The following is a 24,014-nucleotide window of genomic DNA, read 5'->3' as shown; positions in this document are numbered from 1 at the left end:
AAAATGAGGAAAAAACGGGGAAAATTATATAAAAGTGCTTATTACTTAACCTACTGGAGCGATTTTTATGTTTTTTGGCACACATGAAGAATAGACCACGTGAAGGGACATAGGCCATTTTCTACCTACTGGAGCGATTTTTATGTTTTTGGCACACATGAAGAATAGACCACGTGAAGGGACATAGGCCATTTTCTACCTACTGGAGCGATTTTTATGTTTTTGGCACACATGAAGAATAGACCACGTGAAGGGACATACACAGGCCATTTTTGTTGCAAAAAATGTACGGTTTCCGTGAAATTCCTAAATTACGTCGGCGGCGATTTAGTAGTAAATTTACTACAAAATATTTAAACACTAAAAAATATTTTCTTTAGTGTTTAAATATTTTGTAGTATCTACTTCGCAGATATTTCATTTTGCACTAAACTAAATGATTTAGTCCTTGTTGTCTAAAATATAATAATAACTGACCGAAATAAGCAATTCTCTGAATATATTTTCTTTATCAAAACTTTAAAATGGCCGCAGTTTCTGAACCCACCGCTAAAATAAAAAACGCTCTTATTATTTTTTATCAGTTTTACCTAATGTAAAAAACCTAGGTCTCCATGACGCTCGAGTGACTACAAAATTAGCACCTTCCCCTCCCCTACTATTATTAAGGTAAGATCAATTAGAGCGAAGAAACAGAAGAAAATGAGGAAAAAACGGGGAAAATTATATAAAAGTGCTTATTACTTAACCTACTGGAGCGATTTTTATGTTTTTTGGCACACATGAAGAATAGACCACGTGAAGGGACATAAGCCATTTTCTACCTACTGGAGCGTTTTTTATGTTTTTGGCACACATGAAGAATAGACCACGTGAAGGGACATAGGCTATTTTCTACCTACTGGAGCGATTTTTATGTTTTTGGCACACATGAAGAATAGACCACGTGAAGGGACATACATAGGCCATTTTTGTTGCAAAAAATGTACGGTTTCCGTGAAATTCCTAAATTACGTCGGCGGCGATTTAGTAGTAAATTTACTACAAAATATTTAAACACTAAAAAATATTTTCTTTAGTGTTTAAATATTTTGTAGTATCTACTTCGCAGATATTTCATTTTGCACTAAACTAAATGATTTAGTCCTTGTTGTCTAAAATATAATAATAACTGACCGAAATAAGCAATTCTCTGAATATATTTTCTTTATCAAAACTTTAAAATGGCCGCAGTTTCTGAACCCACCGCTAAAATAAAAAACGCTCTTATTATTTTTTATCAGTTTTACCTAATGTAAAAAACCTAGGTCTCCATGACGCTCGAGTGACTACAAAATTAGCACCTTCCCCTCCCCTACTATTATTAAGGTAAGATCAATTAGAGCGAAGAAACAGAAGAAAATGAGGAAAAAACGGGGAAAATTATATAAAAGTGCTTATTACTTAACCTACTGGAGCGATTTTTATGTTTTTTGGCACACATGAAGAATAGACCACGTGAAGGGACATAAGCCATTTTCTACCTACTGGAGCGTTTTTTATGTTTTTGGCACACATGAAGAATAGACCACGTGAAGGGACATAGGCCATTTTCTACCTACTGGAGCGATTTTTATGTTTTTGGCACACATGAAGAATAGACCACGTGAAGGGACATACATAGGCCATTTTTGTTGCAAAAAATGTACGGTTTCCGTGAAATTCCTAAATTACGTCGGCGGCGATTTAGTAGTAAATTTACTACAAAATATTTAAACACTAAAAAATATTTTTTAGTGTTTAAATATTTTGGTAATATTACGTATGTATGAGAATTTCGATGGCACCCAGCCCCTTAAGGGGGGACTAACCCAAAATTTTCGATTTTATAACTCATACTTGAAAATAAACCCCGAATTATTGTTTCATTCTCTAAAATTAGATACTACATTATATTTCCAAGAATTCGATCTGAGCAAAAACACGATATCTTAAAATTTTCTCGATAGAAAAAAATCACAAAGGTGCATCTAATTTTCACGAATTTTTCATTTATTACCATAACCGTGCATTGATAAGTTAATACTAGATAACGCCCGCAACTCCTTTGCGCCAAAACTCGTTTATCGCGCGGGGACCGTACATTTTTTCGGAACAAAAAGTATTCTATGTCCTTCCCCGGGACTCAAAGTATCTCCATGCCAAATTTCAGCAAAATCGGTTCAGCTGTTTGGGCGTGAAGAGGTAACAGACAGACAGACAGACACACTTTCGCATTTATAATATTAGTATGGATTTTAACACATTGTATAAAATTCTATCATAGTGAAAACGACCTAGCGGTTTTTTTTAATGTTGTATATTTATCGAGTTATTGAGAAAAAACTAATTTGCGGATGAATCCATGTCGTCCTTTTTCACCTGGCATATGAAAGACGGGCATGAGTGTGAAGAGAGAAGGACGATGTTTGATTTTTTGGGTTAGTCGCCCTCTTAATATAATTATTGTCCATCCTGTGGAGCGCGGCGCGTGACACGGCGCGCTCCGCTAAAGAATACTCAACATGAAAGCGTGCCATAATATTAAGCTGGAAAAGGTTTGGAACCTCTGATATCAATTTAGCTTTCGGCAATGGGCATATTATTATATGCTAGTTAGCGCGCCGTTAGTGAGGCCGTCTATAGTGGTGCGTTAGGAAGATTGGGCGATGTAATTATATATACATATTATAATATTATGTATATATTATATAATATATTTTATTTCCTATACCGAGTTGCACTTCATTGCTAAGGTACTCCAGTGATAAGGTAACTCCAGTTATATTGATAAATTTAAGATATTAAGATAAAATATCCTTAATTGTGCACACATATTTACAATTATAAAATCAAAACATTTATAAAACACAAGTAAGTACATTTAATTAAGTATATTATGTAAACTAATAATTAGTCATTAGTCAAGTTAATGTTGATTGTTTTAGAAATTTTCCTGTAATAAATTGGCGATAACGTGATAATATACCGTACTGTACGCTTTGAAATGGCCTCCAATGGAAAAAGACGTCACTCTGATGAAGAGGATACGCCTCAAAAAAAGGTCGGTTCTAAAATAGGCTGATAAGTATTCATAGTCTAAGTCAGGGGTTCCCAAACTGTGCGTCGCGGCGCACAGTTGAAAGGCAAGAGGGGCGCCGTTGTGAGTCGATCTTCCATCATTATCCATGACCACAAATGTTATAAAATAAAATAATAATAATAATTAGACAAAGCAGGCAGATGACTAAATATTTGTTTATTATTATTTATCTGCATAACGTAACTATAATCATTAAAGGTGTTTATTTATGTATTTTTTTGTAATAGCTAGGTAAAGTATTAGCTAGATAAATATCGAGTTGTAAGTGCGCCGCAGACTGAAAAAGATTGGGAACCCCTGGTCTAAGTGATAATTTGAAAACGACGAAAAGTAGAGACAAGGCTCTTAAAAATACGTGCGATAGCTTATTAGATTCGGAATGACGTCTAGAAAATGTATCGGAAGCGTATATTTTTAAGAATTCTTATCTCTACTTTTCGCCATTCTCAACTTATCACTTAGACTATCAATGATTATACTTATGCGAATTGCGAGAACTGTTTTAGGATGCCAAAATACAATTTTTTACGTATTACTGGGTATGTCGATTTTCCGAGGTCAACACTCAACCTCCTATAATGACTGGACTATTATTGGGGAGTAAGCTGGTAAATGCGTGACGAGAACGTTACGAAAAGTGTGATTAGAGATTGGGTGAGGCGAAGTTTGACTTGGGGAGTAAGCTGGCAAATGCGTGACGAGAGCGTTACGAAAAGTGTGATTAGAGATTGGGTGTGGCGAAGTTTGACTTGGGGAGTAATCTGGCAAATGCGTGACGAGAGCGTTACGAAAAGTGTGATGAGAGATTGGGTGAGGCGAAGTTTGACTTGGGGAGTAAGCTGGCAAATGCGTGACGAGAGCGTTACGAAAAGTGTGATGAGAGATTGGGTGAGGCGAAGTTTGACTTGGGGAGTAATCTGGCAAATGCGTGACGAGAGCGTTACGAAAAGTGTGATGAGAGATTGGGTGAGGCGAAGTTTGACTTGGGGAGTAATCTGGCAAATGCGTGACGAGAGCGTTACGAAAAGTGTGATGAGAGATTGGGTGAGGCGAAGTTTGACTTGGGGAGTAAGCTGGCAAATGCGTGACGAGAGCGTTACGAAAAGTGTGATGGGAGATTGGGTGAGGCGAAGTTTGACTTGGGGAGTAAGCTGGCAAATGCGTGACGAGAGCGTTACGAAAAGTGTGATGAGAGATTGGGTGAGGCGAAGTTTGACTTGGGGAGTAAGCTGGCAAATGCGTGACGAGAGCGTTACGAAAAGTGTGATGAGAGATTGGGTGAGGCGAAGTTTGACTTGGGGAGTAATCTGGCAAATGCGTGACGAGAGCGTTACGAAAAGTGTGATGAGAGATTGGGTGAGGCGAAGTTTGACTTGGGGAGTAAGCTGGCAAATGTGTGACGAGAGCGTTACGAAAAGTGTGATGAGAGATTGGGTGAGGCGAAGTTTGACTTGGGGAGTAAGCTGGCAAATGCGTGACGAGAGCGTTACGAAAAGTGTGATTAGAGATTGGGTGAGGCGAAGTTTGACTTGGGGAGTAATCTGGCAAATGCGTGACGAGAGCGTTACGAAAAGTGTGATGAGAGATTGGGTGAGGCGAAGTTTGACTTGGGGAGTAATCTGGCAAATGCGTGACGAGAGCGTTACGAAAAGTGTGATGAGAGATTGGGTGAGGCGAAGTTTGACTTGGGGAGTAAGCTGGCAAATGCGTGACGAGAGCGTTACGAAAAGTGTGATGAGAGATTGGGTGAGGCGAAGTTTGACTTGGGGAGTAAGCTGGCAAATGCGTGACGAGAGCGTTACGAAAAGTGTGATTAGAGATTGGGTGAGGCGAAGTTTGACTTGGGGAGTAATCTGGCAAATGCGTGACGAGAGCGTTACGAAAAGTGTGATGAGAGATTGGGTGAGGCGAAGTTTGACTTGGGGAGTAATCTGGCAAATGCGTGACGAGAGCGTTACGAAAAGTGTGATGAGAGATTGGGTGAGGCGAAGTTTGACTTGGGGAGTAAGCTGGCAAATGCGTGACGAGAGCGTTACGAAAAGTGTGATGAGAGATTGGGTGAGGCGAAGTTTGACTTGGGGAGTAAGCTGGCAAATGCGTGACGAGAGCGTTACGAAAAGTGTGATTAGAGATTGGGTGAGGCGAAGTTTGACTTGGGGAGTAATCTGGCAAATGCGTGACGAGAGCGTTACGAAAAGTGTGTTGAGAGATTGGGTGAGGCGAAGTTTGACTTGGGGAGTAATCTGGCAAATGCGTGACGAGAGCGTTACGAAAAGTGTGATGAGAGATTGGGTGAGGCGAAGTTTGACTTGGGGAGTAAGCTAGCAAATGCGTGACGAGAGCGTTACGAAAAGTGTGATGAGAGATTGGGTGAGGCGAAGTTTGACTTGGGGAGTAAGCTGGCAAATGCGTGACGAGAGCGTTACGAAAAGTGTGATGAGAGATTGGGTGAGGCGAAGTTTGACTTGGGGAGTAAGCTGGCAAATGCGTGACGAGAGCGTTACGAAAAGTGTGATGAGAGATTGGGTGAGGCGAAGTTTGACTTGGGGAGTAAGCTGGCAAATGCGTGACGAGAGCGTTACGAAAAGTGTGATGAGAGATTGGGTGAGGCGAAGTTTGACTTGGGGAGTAAGCTGGCAAATGCGTGACGAGAGCGTTACGAAAAGTGTGATGAGAGATTGGGTGAGGCGAAGTTTGACTTGGGGAGTAATCTGGCAAATGCGTGACGAGAGCGTTACGAAAAGTGTGATGAGAGATTGGGTGAGGCGAAGTTTGACTTGGGGAGTAAGCTGGCAAATGCGTGACGAGAGCGTTACGAAAAGTGTGATGAGAGATTGGGTGAGGCGAAGTTTGACTTGGGGAGTAAGCTGGCAAATGCGTGACGAGAGCGTTACGAAAAGTGTGATTAGAGATTGGGTGAGGCGAAGTTTGACTTGGGGAGTAATCTGGCAAATGCGTGACGAGAGCGTTACGAAAAGTGTGATGAGAGATTGGGTGAGGCGAAGTTTGACTTGGGGAGTAATCTGGCAAATGCGTGACGAGAGCGTTACGAAAAGTGTGATGAGAGATTGGGTGAGGCGAAGTTTGACTTGGGGAGTAAGCTGGCAAATGCGTGACGAGAGCGTTACGAAAAGTGTGATGAGAGATTGGGTGAGGCGAAGTTTGACTTGGGGAGTAAGCTGGCAAATGCGTGACGAGAGCGTTACGAAAAGTGTGATGAGAGATTGGGTGAGGCGAAGTTTGACTTGGGGAGTAAGCTGGCAAATGCGTGACGAGAGCGTTACGAAAAGTGTGATGAGAGATTGGGTGAGGTGAAGTTTGACTTGGGGAGTAAGCTGGCAAATGCGTGACGAGAGCGTTACGAAAAGTGTGATGAGAGATTGGGTGAGGCGAAGTTTGACTTGGGGAGATCTGGCAAATGCATGACGAGAGCGTTACGAAAAGTGTGATGAGAGATTGGGTGAGGCGAAGTTTGACTTGGGGAGTAATCTGGCAAATGCGTGACGAGAGCGTTACGAAAAGTGTGATGAGAGATTGGGTGAGGCGAAGTTTGACTTGGGGAGTAAGCTGGCAAATGCGTGACGAGAGCGTTACGAAAAGTGTGATGAGAGATTGGGTGAGGCGAAGTTTGACTTGGGGAGTAAGCTGGCAAATGCGTGACGAGAGCGTTACGAAAAGTGTGATGAGAGATTGGGTGAGGCGAAGTTTGACTTGGGGAGTAAGCTGGCAAATGCGTGACGAGAGCGTTACGAAAAGTGTGATGAGAGATTGGGTGAGGCGAAGTTTGACTTGGGGAGTAAGCTGGCAAATGCGTGACGAGAGCGTTACGAAAAGTGTGATGAGAGATTGGGTGAGGCGAAGTTTGACTTGGGGAGTAAGCTGGCAAATGCGTGACGAGAGCGTTACGAAAAGTGTGATGAGAGATTGGGTGAGGCGAAGTTTGACTTGGGGAGTAAGCTGGCAAATGCGTGACGAGAGCGTTACGAAAAGTGTGATGAGAGATTGGGTGAGGCGAAGTTTGACTTGGGGAGTAAGCTGGCAAATGCGTGACGAGAGCGTTACGAAAAGTGTGATGAGAGATTGGGTGAGGCGAAGTTTGACTCGGGGAGTAATCTGGCAAATGCGTGACGAGAGCGTTACGAAAAGTGTGATGAGAGATTGGGTGAGGCGAAGTTTGACTTGGGGAGTAAGCTGGCAAATGCGTGACGAGAGCGTTACGAAAAGTGTGATGAGAGATTGGGTGAGGCGAAGTTTGACTTGGGGAGTAAGCTGGCAAATGCGTGACGAGAGCGTTACGAAAAGTGTGATGAGAGATTAGGTGAGGCGAAGTTTGACTTGGGGAGTAAGCTGGCAAATGCGTGACGAGAGTGTTACGAAAAGTGTGATGAGAGATTGGGTGAGGCGAAGTTTGACTTGGGGAGTAAGCTGGCAAATGCGTGACGAGAGCGTTACGAAAAGTGTGATGAGAGATTGGGTGAGGCGAAGTTTGACTTGGGGAGTAAGCTGGCAAATGCGTGACGAGAGCGTTACGAAAAGTGTGATGAGAGATTGGGTGAGGCGAAGTTTGACTTGGGGAGTAAGCTGGCAAATGCGTGACGAGAGCGTTACGAAAAGTGTGATGAGAGATTGGGTGAGGCGAAGTTTGACTTGGGGAGTAAGCTGGCAAATGCGTGACGAGAGCGTTACGAAAAGTGTGATGAGAGATTGGGTGAGGCGAAGTTTGACTTGGGGAGTAATCTGGCAAATGCGTGACGAGAGCGTTACGAAAAGTGTGATGAGAGATTGGGTGAGGCGAAGTTTGACTTGGGGAGTAATCTGGCAAATGCGTGACGAGAGCGTTACGAAAAGTGTGATGAGAGATTGGGTGAGGCGAAGTTTGACTTGGGGAGTAAGCTGGCAAATGCGTGACGAGAGCGTTACGAAAAGTGTGATGAGAGATTGGGTGAGGCGAAGTTTGACTTGGGGAGTAAGCTGGCAAATGCGTGACGAGAGCGTTACGAAAAGTGTGATGAGAGATTGGGTGAGGCGAAGTTTGACTTGGGGAGTAAGCTGGCAAATGCGTGACGAGAGCGTTACGAAAAGTGTGATGAGAGATTGGGTGAGGCGAAGTTTGACTTGGGGAGTAAGCTGGCAAATGCGTGACGAGAGCGTTACGAAAAGTGTGATTAGAGATTGGGTGAGGCGAAGTTTGACTTGGGGAGTAATCTGGCAAATGCGTGACGAGAGCGTTACGAAAAGTGTGATGAGAGATTGGGTGAGGCGAAGTTTGACTTGGGGAGTAATCTGGCAAATGCGTGACGAGAGCGTTACGAAAATTGTTTCAGTTTCACTCCGCGTTTAAAAATACGAAAAAAATAGTTTTACAGTGCAACTTCGCAAATAAAGTTAATATTATTCAAATTAGACATGCAAAGAACCTAACAGTGAGAGAAAAAAGGGAAAATAGCGTTATTGTGTTAGATTTCAAAATAATATTTTTTAAGTTATAACCTTCAAGAACTAGAAAGTGACTTTCAGTGCATTTCGCGCGCAAAAAGTAATAACAATAAAAATTAATATCAATATTGTACTTTAAAATATAACGCAGTGAATGTTATTGGTGGCATATGTGTTAAGTGATTAATGTTTAATTGACTGCTTAGTTTAATCTAATTTTAATTTCAAAAATAATAAATATCGATAAACCGTGTCCTTAAAAGCGCCATCTATGCGAGGTGCTTGGTACTACGTCATATAAAGGTCCATAAATTTCAATTTTAATAACATTTTCAAGGATGAATAAATGCAAAACATGCGCCAAGTCTGTTAAGCCGCAAGATGTCGCTAAGTGTAGTTCATGCTCGGGAATTTATCATAAAAAATGTGTCGGCGCTAGCGCTGAGATGAAAGACTGGTCTTGTTCTGCCTGTAGTGACAAAAACGATAGGAGCCAAAGTGATTTATCTGGCCTTAACTCAGTAAACAGCACATTCCACTCGTCCTCACAAATGTACCCGGGAGACTTTACCGACGTAGTTGAGATGCGTAGAGAGATGGCCCTCTACATGGCGGAGCTTCGAGAGTACCGCCAGGAGATGCAGGAGTGGCGAACTGAGGTACTTAAGCGGCTGGAGGGCCTGGAGCGTCGAGTAGAAGTGGTCGAGAAAACATCGTCGTCCAAGGTAGCTGATCTGGAGCAGGTGGTCTCACAGCTCAAATCCGAGCTCAATGACAGAGATCAGGAGGCTCTGCTGGCGGACCTGGACGTGGGTAACCTGCCCGAGAGTACGGGCGAAAACACCACACACACGGTCACAGTCCTGGCGGCTAAATTAGGTGTTCAGCTGAGCAGCACCGATATAGTGTTCGCCGAGCGGGTTGGCGCAGTGGAGCGGTCCCCCACGGGCGACGCCACGGCGGCGGAGGAGAGGCGCGCGCGGCGCATCGTGGTGCGGCTGGCGCGGCGAGACCTGCGCGACGAGCTGCTGCGCGCCGCCCGTGTGCGCCGCACGCTCAGCAGCGCCGACCTGGGTGCGCCCGGAGCGCCGCGCCGCGTCTACGTCAACGAGCGGCTGACGCGCGCTAACCGCGTGCTGTTCCACCAGGCCCGCGAGGAGTGCCGGCGGCTGCAGTGGCGGTACTCGTGGACCAAACGAGGCAGAATCTACGTTCGCCAGGGCGACGGGAAACCGGTGTTCTCTATACGATGTGATGCAGATCTGGCGCGGGTTTTTAATTGCGCAAATGTTAGTCAAACTGCATAATAATTTTGTTTTTAAAAACACTATTTTTACTTACTACTTTAAGACATTTTTAACATATTATTATTATTGTATTTTAAAATTGATCTGCCGACAGCATCTTTATGTAAAATATATAGAATATCTTTTTTCAAATACTCAAGCAAAAACCGTGTTTTGTGTACTAAAACTTTATTCATTACTGAATTTGTTAATTTTAGCATATTTTTTGTTATTAATAGATGCTCAAAGGCAATCTGGCTTTTGTAAAATAGAAGAATTAGAGTGCTCTTATTACCTAAAAAAATTTACACGACGGCCAACACTAACTTTAGTACAAATACGTAAAATAATAATTATTAATGTTAATCTAATAAGTTACTTCTCTATAAATTCTTCCTACGTCAGGTTTTGTTTGTTACTATTCTTTTGTTTTTATTATTATACACTGTCAAACAAATTTTTAAAATCTCTAAGTATACAATATGTTTTAGTTCTCGAGATGATTATGACTGGACTAGTGAGTAGGTTTAGACTGAACATCTCGAGGTCGATCTTTATGAAATTAAAAATGCGACTACTCTGTTATACTTTGATTACGTATAATATTATTATGTTAGCTAGTCATTACAATAAGTTAACATTTCTATTCACTTATGTATACTTAATTTCATATTATTACGATACAAGTAATTTAATATATTTTATGTGCTATATTATACCATATTATAAGTTTTTAATTAGCGCCGAGAACTCTTTAAAAACATCTATTTTTCAATATTATAACCGGATTAGTATATTAGAACATGCTATATCTTCTCAAAATGCTTAAACTAAAAAAAGTAAAAGTTGGTTTTCTTAATCCCGGCTCGCTAGGATCCCGACATGATGAATTCCTGATTGCCATGGATCGTCATAACTGCGATATAGTCGCCATTAACGAAACGTGGTTAAGACCTGGCGAAGACGGCCGCGCGCCGAAGGTGCCGGGCTACCGGCTCGTGCACAAACCCCGACAGGACGCAGTTCGCTTGCGCGGTGGTGGTGTAGGCTTCTACATTAGGAAGGGTTTGACGATACAAACATACACGCGCTACACATCACCACCTAATGTTGAGCAAATGTGGCTGTCTTTTAAGGCTAACGGCAAAATTATTTATATTGGTACAGCTTACCGGCCGCCTTGGTTTTCCGTTAATTCGTTTCTAGATGCCCTTACCGATACTATCACCAACTTACCAGCCCACAATTTTATATATCTAACAGGTGATTTTAATATCAATTTTCTTAATTGTCATACTAATAATTACAGTTATAAAACATTACAGGATTTTTTGTCCATTCACCGGTTGCGTCAATGCGCTACGGAGGCGACACATTTTTCAACAAATACAGACACACTTATCGACCTTGTCTGTACGAATACCGATCTGGACCGAGTATCTATCGACTATATAGCTGACCTCAGTAGTCATGCTTTTCTTACGTTTTTTATTAATATACCTAAAATAAAACCAGTTGTCACAAAAATTAAATTCAGACCCATTAGAGATATTGACTTGACTGACTTGGATGATACTATTAATACTATTGACTGGCACTCGATCATGAATATGACAGACGTAAATGATATGACACAATACTTTACCGACAGCGTCCTTGCGCTATTTGACACACTAGCTCCTATTAAGTCATTTACTACAAAAGAACGACAGTACCCCTGGATTACATATAACATTAAACTCATGATCAAACAACGCGATGCTGCTCACAGACGAGCACGTAGAACCAAGGACGTGGTGCACATTACCTTCTATAAGGATCTTAAGCGTGAAGTATCTCGAGCCTTAGAGCGGGAAAAAGCCGCATATTTTGACAAATATATTAATTCTAACATCAGTACTCCGAAAGAAATGTGGAAAAATCTGAAACATAATATGAATTTGAACAAAACTAAATCAGATTCTACACTTCCCCAACATCTTTGTGACCCTAATCTTATTAACAAATTCTTCCTTGACGTCCCTGGAACTAACGTAATACTGGTGGTATTACGTTAGTACCCACCTTCACCTATTTTGAAACCAACACGTTTGGCCCTGCAAAATTTAGTTTTGCTACCGTAAGCGAGAGCGATGTGTTGAAAATTCTTCGATCCCTTCAATCTAATGCGCTAGGTGTTGATGGTCTGTCATTGGATATGCTCATAATGATCTGTCGCTCTGATATCTGCCTTAAGACCGTAACCCTAATTATTAATACTTCTCTCTTAACTGGCTCCTTTCCAAAAATGTGGCACCAAGCTATTGTAAAACCTATACCGAAAAATGATAACGTGACTGACTTTAAAGATCTTAGACCAATAAGTATTCTACCCTGTATGTCTAAAATTCTTGAAAAGGTCGTTTGCGAACAAATAACTCAATATCTGGAAAATAATAACATTTTACCTTCAACTCAATCAGGCTTTCGCAAAAGTCATAGCACCACGACTGCACTTCTGGACGTCGTTGACAATATACTAAGTGCACAGGATAAAGGCGAAGGAACTATTTTAGTACTACTAGATTACTCGCGCGCTTTTGATACTATAAATGTTCCCTTGTTACTTTCTAAATTAAAATATTATGGTTTTGACGATATTTCCATTTCATGGTTCTCCAGTTACCTCACCAATCGATCACAAGTTGTAGAAATTCGAAACGCAGATGGTAATACTATATATTCTGAACCGTGCAACGTTGATAGGGGTGTACCTCAAGGTTCAGTTCTAGGACCCAAATCATTTAGTATTTACAGCGCAGACATTACACAGCACATACATCACTGTAAACATCATATATATGCTGACGACATTCAATTGTATATATCGTTTAAGCTAGGCAATCTAAAACAGGCTATGGATATGTTAAATGACGATTTAAAGCGAATATTTGAATGGTCGGAAGCTAACGCTCTGGCACTAAACCCGTCCAAAACAAAGTATATGGTTCTCGGTTCCAAAACTCAAGTTAAAAAAATTTGCGATAGTCAGTTACTCTCAGTGAACATTAAAGGTGAAGAAATTGAAAGAGTCAATGAAGCGAAAAATTTAGGAATCGTTATGGATGAAAATTTACGTTTTGAAAAGCATACAGTAAAAGTGGTAAGCAGCTGCTTCTTTAGATTAAAACTTTTGTATAACATAAGAAAATATTTACCGAAAGAGTTACGTACAACCGTCTGCGAATCACTTGTCCTTTCTAAACTTAATTATGCGGATGTCGTTACTGGGCCATGTCTTATGTCTAAATCTAAAAAAATTATACAAAAAGTTCAAAATGCTTGTGCTAGGTATTGTCTGACCATCCCTCCTAGAACACATGTTTCTCCTTACATAAACAACGAGAGATGGCTCAATATGGATCATCGTAGGCAACTGCACTTTGCGACGCTCCTTTTTGGGGTTATCAGGCATAAAACACCTCTATACCTCTTTAATAAATTGCAGTGGGCTGGCGACAGTCAGCTGTCCATGACCACCAGGGGCTCGAGCTACTTGCTTATCACTCAACCTCACCACTCAGCCGCGTTTCGAGGAAGCTTTAGACACGTTGCCAGTAAAGTCTGGAATAACCTCCTACCTCCACTAAGAGCCGTAAAGTTTATTGATAACTTTAAGCTTAAATTCAAGCATCACTTATTGCATTTGCAAACAAAAAATAATTATTATTAGTCCAGCCCTAGTAAAATAGTCGTTTATGTTTACAATATTATATTAAATATATTTTTATTTATATACCTACCTATTAAAAACTATTCCTATTTATATATTATATGTACATTATCATATTAACATGCGTTACATTCTTTTTTATAAGTTTATTACATTTTTATCATTTTTATGATAATTAACATTCTTCATAAACATTTCCCTACACCATGTCAATATTGTATCAAATACCTTAAGGTTCTTGTATCATGTTATATTTAATATCGACCTTTTGTATTTAAACTATTTTATTTCTTTTCCGTAACTTGATTTATGGGGGTAGGGGTTCGCGGAAGATCAGGGACAGCGGCGACTGTCGCTGTCAAAACCTGAGCGGTCCCCTTTTCCTTATTTTTTGGCATTGCACTGCCATAAATATTATGTTGTTTAAATATGCAAATTTTGTTACTTTTATTTTAGGATAGTGCTTTCTTTGTTTTCACATTCTCTCATGTACACTTTTTTTTTCTCTTTTGTATTTTTTGTTTATTGTGGTTGTGTAATGTTAAAAATTGGAATAAAGATTTTTTTATTTTTTTATTTTATTTTAAAAGTGTGATGAGAGATTGGGTGAGGCGAAGTTTGACTTGGGGAGTAAGCTGGCAAATGCGTGACGAGAGCGTTACGAAAAGTGTGATGAGAGATTGGGTGAGGCGAAGTTTGACTTGGGGAGTAAGCTGGCAAATGCGTGACGAGAGCGTTACGAAAAGTGTGATGAGAGATTGGGTGAGGCGAAGTTTGACTTGGGGAGTAATCTGGCAAATGCGTGACGAGAGCGTTACGAAAAGTGTGATGAGAGATTGGGTGAGGCGAAGTTTGACTTGGGGAGTAAGCTGGCAAATGCGTGACGAGAGCGTTACGAAAAGTGTGATGAGAGATTGGGTGAGGCGAAGTTTGACTTGGGGAGTAAGCTGGCAAATGCGTGACGAGAGCGTTACGAAAAGTGTGATGAGAGATTGGGTGAGGCGAAGTTTGACTTGGGGAGTAAGCTGGCAAATGCGTGACGAGAGCGTTACGAAAAGTGTGATGAGAGATTGGGTGAGGCGAAGTTTGACTTGGGGAGTAAGCTGGCAAATGCGTGACGAGAGCGTTACGAAAACTGTGATGAGAGATTGGGTGAGGCGAAGTTTGACTTGGGGAGTAAGCTGGCAAATGCGTGACGAGAGCGTTACGAAAAGTGTGATGAGAGATTGGGTGAGGCGAAGTTTGACTTGGGGAGTAAGCTGGCAAATGCGTGACGAGAGCGTTACGAAAAGTGTGATGAGAGATTGGGTGAGGCGAAGTTTGACTTGGGGAGTAAGCTGGCAAATGCGTGACGAGAGCGTTACGAAAAGTGTGATGAGAGATTGGGTGAGGCGAAGTTTGACTTGGGGAGTAAGCTGGCAAATGCGTGACGAGAGCGTTACGAAAAGTGTGATGAGAGATTGGGTAAGGCGAAGTTTGACTTGGGGAGTAAGCTGGCAAATGCGTGACGAGAGCGTTACGAAAAGTGTGATGAGAGATTGGGTGAGGCGAAGTTTGACTTGGGGAGATCTGGCAAATGCATGACGAGAGCGTTACGAAAAGTGTGATGAGAGATTGGGTGAGGCGAAGTTTGACTTGGGGAGTAATCTGGCAAATGCGTGACGAGAGCGTTACGAAAAGTGTGATGAGAGATTGGGTGAGGCGAAGTTTGACTTGGGGAGTAAGCTGGCAAATGCGTGACGAGAGCGTTACGAAAAGTGTGATGAGAGATTGGGTGAGGCGAAGTTTGACTTGGGGAGTAAGCTGGCAAATGCGTGACGAGAGCGTTACGAAAAGTGTGATGAGAGATTGGGTGAGGCGAAGTTTGACTTGGGGAGTAAGCTGGCAAATGCGTGACGAGAGCGTTACGAAAAGTGTGATGAGAGATTGGGTGAGGCGAAGTTTGACTTGGGGAGTAAGCTGGCAAATGCGTGACGAGAGCGTTACGAAAAGTGTGATGAGAGATTGGGTGAGGCGAAGTTTGACTTGGGGAGTAATCTGGCAAATGCGCGACGAGAGCGTTACGAAAAGTGTGATGAGAGATTGGGTGAGGCGAAGTTTGACTTGGGGAGTAAGCTGGCAAATGCGTGACGAGAGCGTTACGAAAAGTGTGATGAGAGATTGGGTGAGGCGAAGTTTGACTTGGGGAGTAAGCTGGCAAATGCGTGACGAGAGCGTTACGAAAAGTGTGATGAGAGATTGGGTGAGGCGAAGTTTGACTTGGGGAGTAAGCTGGCAAATGCGTGACGAGAGCGTTACGAAAAGTGTGATTAGAGATTGGGTGAGGCGAAGTTTGACTTGGGGAGTAATCTGGCAAATGCGTGACGAGAGCGTTACGAAAAGTGTGATGAGAGATTGGGTGAGGCGAAGTTTGACTTGGGGAGTAAGCTGGCAAATGCGTGACGAGAGCGTTACGAAAAGTGTGATGAGAGATTGGGTGAGGCGAAGTTTGACTTGGGGAGTAATCTGGCAAATGCGCGACGAGAGCGTTACGAAAAGTGTGATGAGAGATTGGGTGAGGCGAAGTTTGACTTGGGGAGTAAGCTGGCAAATGCGTGACGAGAGCGTTACGAAAAGTGTGATGAGAGATTGGGTGAGGCGAAGTTTGACTTGGGGAGTAAGCTGGCAAATGCGTGACGAGAGCGTTACGAAAAGTGTGATGAGAGATTGGGTGAGGCGAAGTTTGACTTGGGGAGTAAGCTGGCAAATGCGTGACGAGAGCGTTACGAAAAGTGTGATTAGAGATTGGGTGAGGCGAAGTTTGACTTGGGGAGTAATCTGGCAAATGCGTGACGAGAGCGTTACGAAAAGTGTGATGAGAGATTGGGTGAGGCGAAGTTTGACTTGGGGAGTAATCTGGCAAATGCGTGACGAGAGCGTTACGAAAAGTGTGATGAGAGATTGGGTGAGGCGAAGTTTGACTTGGGGAGTAAGCTGGCAAATGCGTGACGAGAGCGTTACGAAAAGTGTGATGAGAGATTGGGTGAGGCGAAGTTTGACTTGGGGAGTAAGCTGGCAAATGCGTGACGAGAGCGTTACGAAAAGTGTGATGAGAGATTGGGTGAGGCGAAGTTTGACTTGGGGAGTAAGCTGGCAAATGCGTGACGAGAGCGTTACGAAAAGTGTGATGAGAGATTGGGTGAGGCGAAGTTTGACTTGGGGAGTAAGCTGGCAAATGCGTGACGAGAGCGTTACGAAAACTGTGATGAGAGATTGGGTGAGGCGAAGTTTGACTTGGGGAGTAAGCTGGCAAATGCGTGACGAGAGCGTTACGAAAAGTGTGATGAGAGATTGGGTGAGGCGAAGTTTGACTTGGGGAGTAAGCTGGCAAATGCGTGACGAGAGCGTTACGAAAAGTGTGATGAGAGATTGGGTGAGGCGAAGTTTGACTTGGGGAGTAAGCTGGCAAATGCGTGACGAGAGCGTTACGAAAAGTGTGATGAGAGATTGGGTGAGGCGAAGTTTGACTTGGGGAGTAAGCTGGCAAATGCGTGACGAGAGCGTTACGAAAAGTGTGATGAGAGATTGGGTGAGGCGAAGTTTGACTTGGGGAGTAAGCTGGCAAATGCGTGACGAGAGCGTTACGAAAAGTGTGATTAGAGATTGGGTGAGGCGAAGTTTGACTTGGGGAGTAATCTGGCAAATGCGTGACGAGAGCGTTACGAAAAGTGTGATGAGAGATTGGGTGAGGCGAAGTTTGACTTGGGGAGTAATCTGGCAAATGCGTGACGAGAGCGTTACGAAAAGTGTGATGAGAGATTGGGTGAGGCGAAGTTTGACTTGGGGAGTAAGCTGGCAAATGCGTGACGAGAGCGTTACGAAAAGTGTGATGAGAGATTGGGTGAGGCGAAGTTTGACTTGGGGAGTAAGCTGGCAAATGCGTGACGAGAGCGTTACGAAAAGTGTGATGAGAGATTGGGTGAGGCGAAGTTTGACTTGGGGAGTAAGCTGGCAAATGCGTGACGAGAGCGTTACGAAAACTGTGATGAGAGATTGGGTGAGGCGAAGTTTGACTTGGGGAGTAAGCTGGCAAATGCGTGACGAGAGCGTTACGAAAAGTGTGATGAGAGATTGGGTGAGGCGAAGTTTGACTTGGGGAGTAAGCTGGCAAATGCGTGACGAGAGCGTTACGAAAAGTGTGATGAGAGATTGGGTGAGGCGAAGTTTGACTTGGGGAGTAAGCTGGCAAATGCGTGACGAGAGCGTTACGAAAAGTGTGATTAGAGATTGGGTGAGGCGAAGTTTGACTTGGGGAGTAAGCTGGCAAATGCGTGACGAGAGCGTTACGAAAAGTGTGATGAGAGATTGGGTGAGGCGAAGTTTGACTTGGGGAGTAAGCTGGCAAATGCGTGACGAGAGCGTTACGAAAAGTGTGATGAGAGATTGGGTGAGGCGAAGTTTGACTTGGGGAGTAATCTGGCAAATGCGTGACGAGAGCGTTACGAAAAGTGTGATGAGAGATTGGGTGAGGCGAAGTTTGACTTGGGGAGTAAGCTGGCAAATGCGTGACGAGAGCGTTACGAAAAGTGTGATGAGAGATTGGGTGAGGCGAAGTTTGACTTGGGGAGTAATCTGGCAAATGCGCGACGAGAGCGTTACGAAAAGTGTGATGAGAGATTGGGTGAGGCGAAGTTTGACTTGGGGAGTAAGCTGGCAAATGCGTGACGAGAGCGTTACGAAAAGTGTGATGAGAGATTGGGTGAGGCGAAGTTTGACTTGGGGAGTAAGCTGGCAAATGCGTGACGAGAGCGTTACGAAAAGTGTGATGAGAGATTGGGTGAGGCGAAGTTTGACTTGGGGAGTAAGCTGGCAAATGCGTGACGAGAGCGTTACGAAAAGTGTGATTAGAGATTGGGTGAGGCGAAGTTTGACTTGGGGAGTAATCTGGCAAATGCGTGACGAGAGCGTTACGAAAAGTGTGATGAGAGATTGGGTGAGGCGAAGTTTGACTTGGGGAGTAAGCTGGCAAATGCGTGACGAGAGCGTTACGAAAAGTGTGATGAGAGATTGGGTGAGGCGAAGTTTGACTTGGGGAGTAAGCTGGCAAATGCGTGACGAGAGCGTTACGAAAAGTGTGATGAGAGATTGGGTGAGGCGAAGTTTGACTTGGGGAGTAAGCTGGCAAATGCGTGACGAGAGCGTTACGAAAAGTGTGATGAGAGATTGGGTGAGGTGAAGTTTGACTTGGGGAGTAAGCTGGCAAATGCGTGACGAGAGCGTTACGAAAAGTGTGATGAGAGATTGGGTGAGGCGAAGTTTGACTTGGGGAGATCTGGCAAATGCATGACGAGAGCGTTACGAAAAGTGTGATGAGAGATTGGGTGAGGCGAAGTTTGACTTGGGGAGTAATCTGGCAAATGCGTGACGAGAGCGTTACGAAAAGTGTGATGAGAGATTGGGTGAGGCGAAGTTTGACTTGGGGAGTAAGCTGGCAAATGCGTGACGAGAGCGTTACGAAAAGTGTGATGAGAGATTGGGTGAGGCGAAGTTTGACTTGGGGAGTAAGCTGGCAAATGCGTGACGAGAGCGTTACGAAAAGTGTGATGAGAGATTGGGTGAGGCGAAGTTTGACTTGGGGAGTAAGCTGGCAAATGCGTGACGAGAGCGTTACGAAAAGTGTGATGAGAGATTGGGTGAGGCGAAGTTTGACTTGGGGAGTAATCTGGCAAATGCGTGACGAGAGCGTTACGAAAAGTGTGATGAGAGATTGGGTGAGGCGAAGTTTGACTTGGGGAGTAAGCTGGCAAATGCGTGACGAGAGCGTTACGAAAAGTGTGATGAGAGATTGGGTGAGGCGAAGTTTGACTTGGGGAGTAAGCTGGCAAATGCGTGACGAGAGCGTTACGAAAAGTGTGATGAGAGATTGGGTGAGGCGAAGTTTGACTTGGGGAGTAAGCTGGCAAATGCGTGACGAGAGCGTTACGAAAAGTGTGATGAGAGATTGGGTGAGGCGAAGTTTGACTTGGGGAGTAAGCTGGCAAATGCGTGACGAGAGCGTTACGAAAAGTGTGATGAGAGATTGGGTGAGGCGAAGTTTGACTTGGGGAGTAAGCTGGCAAATGCGTGACGAGAGCGTTACGAAAAGTGTGATGAGAGATTGGGTGAGGCGAAGTTTGACTTGGGGAGTAAGCTGGCAAATGCGTGACGAGAGCGTTACGAAAAGTGTGATGAGAGATTGGGTGAGGCGAAGTTTGACTTGGGGAGTAAGCTGGCAAATGCGTGACGAGAGCGTTACGAAAAGTGTGATGAGAGATTGGGTGAGGCGAAGTTTGACTTGGGGAGTAAGCTGGCAAATGCGTGACGAGAGCGTTACGAAAAGTGTGATGAGAGATTGGGTGAGGCGAAGTTTGACTTGGGGAGTAAGCTGGCAAATGCGTGACGAGAGCGTTACGAAAAGTGTGATGAGAGATTGGGTGAGGCGAAGTTTGACTTGGGGAGTAATCTGGCAAATGCGTGACGAGAGCGTTACGAAAAGTGTGATGAGAGATTGGGTGAGGCGAAGTTTGACTTGGGGAGTAAGCTGGCAAATGCGTGACGAGAGCGTTACGAAAAGTGTGATGAGAGATTGGGTGAGGCGAAGTTTGACTTGGGGAGTAAGCTGGCAAATGCGTGACGAGAGCGTTACGAAAAGTGTGATGAGAGATTGGGTGAGGCGAAGTTTGACTTGGGGAGTAAGCTGGCAAATGCGTGACGAGAGCGTTACGAAAAGTGTGATTAGAGATTGGGTGAGGCGAAGTTTGACTTGGGGAGTAATCTGGCAAATGCGTGACGAGAGCGTTACGAAAAGTGTGATGAGAGATTGGGTGAGGCGAAGTTTGACTTGGGGAGTAATCTGGCAAATGCGTGACGAGAGCGTTACGAAAAGTGTGATGAGAGATTGGGTGAGGCGAAGTTTGACTTGGGGAGTAAGCTGGCAAATGCGTGACGAGAGCGTTACGAAAAGTGTGATGAGAGATTGGGTGAGGCGAAGTTTGACTTGGGGAGTAAGCTGGCAAATGCGTGACGAGAGCGTTACGAAAAGTGTGATGAGAGATTGGGTGAGGCGAAGTTTGACTTGGGGAGTAAGCTGGCAAATGCGTGACGAGAGCGTTACGAAAAGTGTGATGAGAGATTGGGTGAGGCGAAGTTTGACTTGGGGAGTAAGCTGGCAAATGCGTGACGAGAGCGTTACGAAAAGTGTGATGAGAGATTGGGTGAGGCGAAGTTTGACTTGGGGAGTAATCTGGCAAATGCGTGACGAGAGCGTTACGAAAAGTGTGATGAGAGATTGGGTGAGGCGAAGTTTGACTTGGGGAGTAAGCTGGCAAATGCGTGACGAGAGCGTTACGAAAAGTGTGATGAGAGATTGGGTGAGGCGAAGTTTGACTTGGGGAGTAAGCTGGCAAATGCGTGACGAGAGCGTTACGAAAAGTGTGATGAGAGATTGGGTGAGGCGAAGTTTGACTTGGGGAGTAAGCTGGCAAATGCGTGACGAGAGCGTTACGAAAAGTGTGATTAGAGATTGGGTGAGGCGAAGTTTGACTTGGGGAGTAATCTGGCAAATGCGTGACGAGAGCGTTACGAAAAGTGTGATGAGAGATTGGGTGAGGCGAAGTTTGACTTGGGGAGTAATCTGGCAAATGCGTGACGAGAGCGTTACGAAAAGTGTGATGAGAGATTGGGTGAGGCGAAGTTTGACTTGGGGAGTAAGCTGGCAAATGCGTGACGAGAGCGTTACGAAAAGTGTGATGAGAGATTGGGTGAGGCGAAGTTTGACTTGGGGAGTAAGCTGGCAAATGCGTGACGAGAGCGTTACGAAAAGTGTGATGAGAGATTGGGTGAGGCGAAGTTTGACTTGGGGAGTAAGCTGGCAAATGCGTGACGAGAGCGTTACGAAAAGTGTGATGAGAGATTGGGTGAGGCGAAGTTTGACTTGGGGAGTAAGCTGGCAAATGCGTGACGAGAGCGTTACGAAAAGTGTGATGAGAGATTGGGTGAGGCGAAGTTTGACTTGGGGAGTAATCTGGCAAATGCGTGACGAGAGCGTTACGAAAAGTGTGATGAGAGATTGGGTGAGGCGAAGTTTGACTTGGGGAGTAAGCTGGCAAATGCGTGACGAGAGCGTTACGAAAAGTGTGATGAGAGATTGGGTGAGGCGAAGTTTGACTTGGGGAGTAAGCTGGCAAATGCGTGACGAGAGCGTTACGAAAAGTGTGATGAGAGATTGGGTGAGGCGAAGTTTGACTTGGGGAGTAATCTGGCAAATGCGTGACGAGAGCGTTACGAAAAGTGTGATGAGAGATTGGGTGAGGCGAAGTTTGACTTGGGGAGTAAGCTGGCAAATGCGTGACGAGAGCGTTACGAAAAGTGTGATGAGAGATTGGGTGAGGCGAAGTTTGACTTGGGGAGTAAGATGGCAAATGCGTGACGAGAGCGTTACGAAAAGTGTGATGAGAGATTGGGTGAGGCGAAGTTTGACTTGGGGAGTAAGCTGGCAAATGCGTGACGAGAGCGTTACGAAAAGTGTGATGAGAGATTGGGTAAGGCGAAGTTTGACTTGGGGAGTAAGCTGGCAAATGCGTGACGAGAGCGTTACGAAAAGTGTGATGAGAGATTGGGTGAGGCGAAGTTTGACTTGGGGAGTAATCTGGCAAATGCGTGACGAGAGCGTTACGAAAAGTGTGATGAGAGATTGGGTGAGGCGAAGTTTGACTTGGGGAGATCTGGCAAATGCATGACGAGAGCGTTACGAAAAGTGTGATGAGAGATTGGGTGAGGCGAAGTTTGACTTGGGGAGTAATCTGGCAAATGCGTGACGAGAGCGTCACGAAAAGTGTGATGAGAGATTGGGTGAGGCGAAGTTTGACTTGGGGAGTAAGCTGGCAAATGCGTGACGAGAGCGTTACGAAAAGTGTGATGAGAGATTGGGTGAGGCGAAGTTTGACTTGGGGAGTAAGCTGGCAAATGCGTGACGAGAGCGTTACGAAAAGTGTGATGAGAGATTGGGTGAGGCGAAGTTTGACTTGGGGAGTAATCTGGCAAATGCGTGACGAGAGCGTTACGAAAAGTGTGATGAGAGATTGGGTGAGGCGAAGTTTGACTTGGGGAGTAAGCTGGCAAATGCGTGACGAGAGCGTTACGAAAAGTGTGATTAGAGATTGGGTGAGGCGAAGTTTGACTTGGGGAGTAATCTGGCAAATGCGTGACGAGAGCGTTACGAAAAGTGTGATGAGAGATTGGGTGAGGCGAAGTTTGACTTGGGGAGTAATCTGGCAAATGCGTGACGAGAGCGTTACGAAAAGTGTGATGAGAGATTGGGTGAGGCGAAGTTTGACTTGGGGAGATCTGCAAATGCATGACGAGAGCGTTACGAAAAGTGTGATGAGAGATTGGGTGAGGCGAAGTTTGACTTGGGGAGTAATCTGGCAAATGCGTGACGAGAGCGTTACGAAAAGTGTGATGAGAGATTGGGTGAGGCGAAGTTTGACTTGGGGAGTAATCTGGCAAATGCGTGACGAGAGCGTTACGAAAAGTGTGATGAGAGATTGGGTGAGGCGAAGTTTGACTTGGGGAGTAAGCTGGCAAATGCGTGACGAGAGCGTTACGAAAAGTGTGATGAGAGATTGGGTGAGGCGAAGTTTGACTTGGGGAGTAAGCTGGCAAATGCGTGATGAGAGCGTTACGAAAAGTGTGATGAGAGATTGGGTGAGGCGAAGTTTGACTTGGGGAGTAAGCTGGCAAATGCGTGACGAGAGCGTTACGAAAAGTGTGATGAGAGATTGGGTGAGGCGAAGTTTGACTTGGGGAGTAAGCTGGCAAATGCGTGACGAGAGCGTTACGAAAAGTGTGATGAGATATTGGGTGAGGCGAAGTTTGACTTGGGGAGTAAGCTGGCAAATGCGTGACGAGAGCGTTACGAAAAGTGTGATGAGAGATTGGGTGAGGCGAAGTTTGACTTGGGGAGTAAGCTGGCAAATGCGTGACGAGAGCGTTACGAAAAGTGTGATGAGAGATTGGGTGAGGCGAAGTTTGACTTGGGGAGTAAGCTGGCAAATGCGTGACGAGAGCGTTACGAAAAGTGTGATTAGAGATTGGGTGAGGCGAAGTTTGACTTGGGGAGTAATCTGGCAAATGCGTGACGAGAGCGTTACGAAAAGTGTGATGAGAGATTGGGTGAGGCGAAGTTTGACTTGGGGAGTAAGCTGGCAAATGCGTGACGAGAGCGTTACGAAAAGTGTGATGAGAGATTGGGTGAGGCGAAGTTTGACTTGGGGAGTAAGCTGGCAAATGCGTGACGAGAGCGTTACGAAAAGTGTGATGAGAGATTGGGTGAGGCGAAGTTTGACTTGGGGAGTAAGCTGGCAAATGCGTGACGAGAGCGTTACGAAAAGTGTGATTAGAGATTGGGTGAGGCGAAGTTTGACTTGGGGAGTAAGCTGGC

The 24,014-nt window shown here is 44.4% G+C and overlaps 1 protein-coding gene across 3 annotated transcripts in view; it reads left to right on the top strand.

Moving 5' to 3' along the window:
• Positions 1-2,972: 2,972 nt before the first annotated feature.
• LOC121729267 overlaps positions 2,973-24,014 on the top strand; it is a 30,213-nt gene continuing 9,171 nt past the window's right edge. For all 3 annotated transcript variants that reach the window (XM_042117728.1, XM_042117726.1, XM_042117727.1), the window contains exon 1: positions 2,973-3,082. Coding sequence is in view for 2 of the 3 variants with exons in the window: in XM_042117726.1 (XP_041973660.1) it covers positions 3,026-3,082 (57 nt within the window). In the remaining variant the exon portion in view is untranslated. The remainder of the gene's footprint in view (positions 3,083-24,014) is intronic.

This window comes from Aricia agestis, chromosome 8, assembly GCF_905147365.1.
Source record: "Aricia agestis chromosome 8, ilAriAges1.1, whole genome shotgun sequence".
In the NCBI taxonomy this organism is placed as follows: Eukaryota; Metazoa; Arthropoda; class Insecta; order Lepidoptera; family Lycaenidae; genus Aricia; species Aricia agestis.
This window is presented reverse-complemented; position numbering and strand designations above follow the sequence as displayed.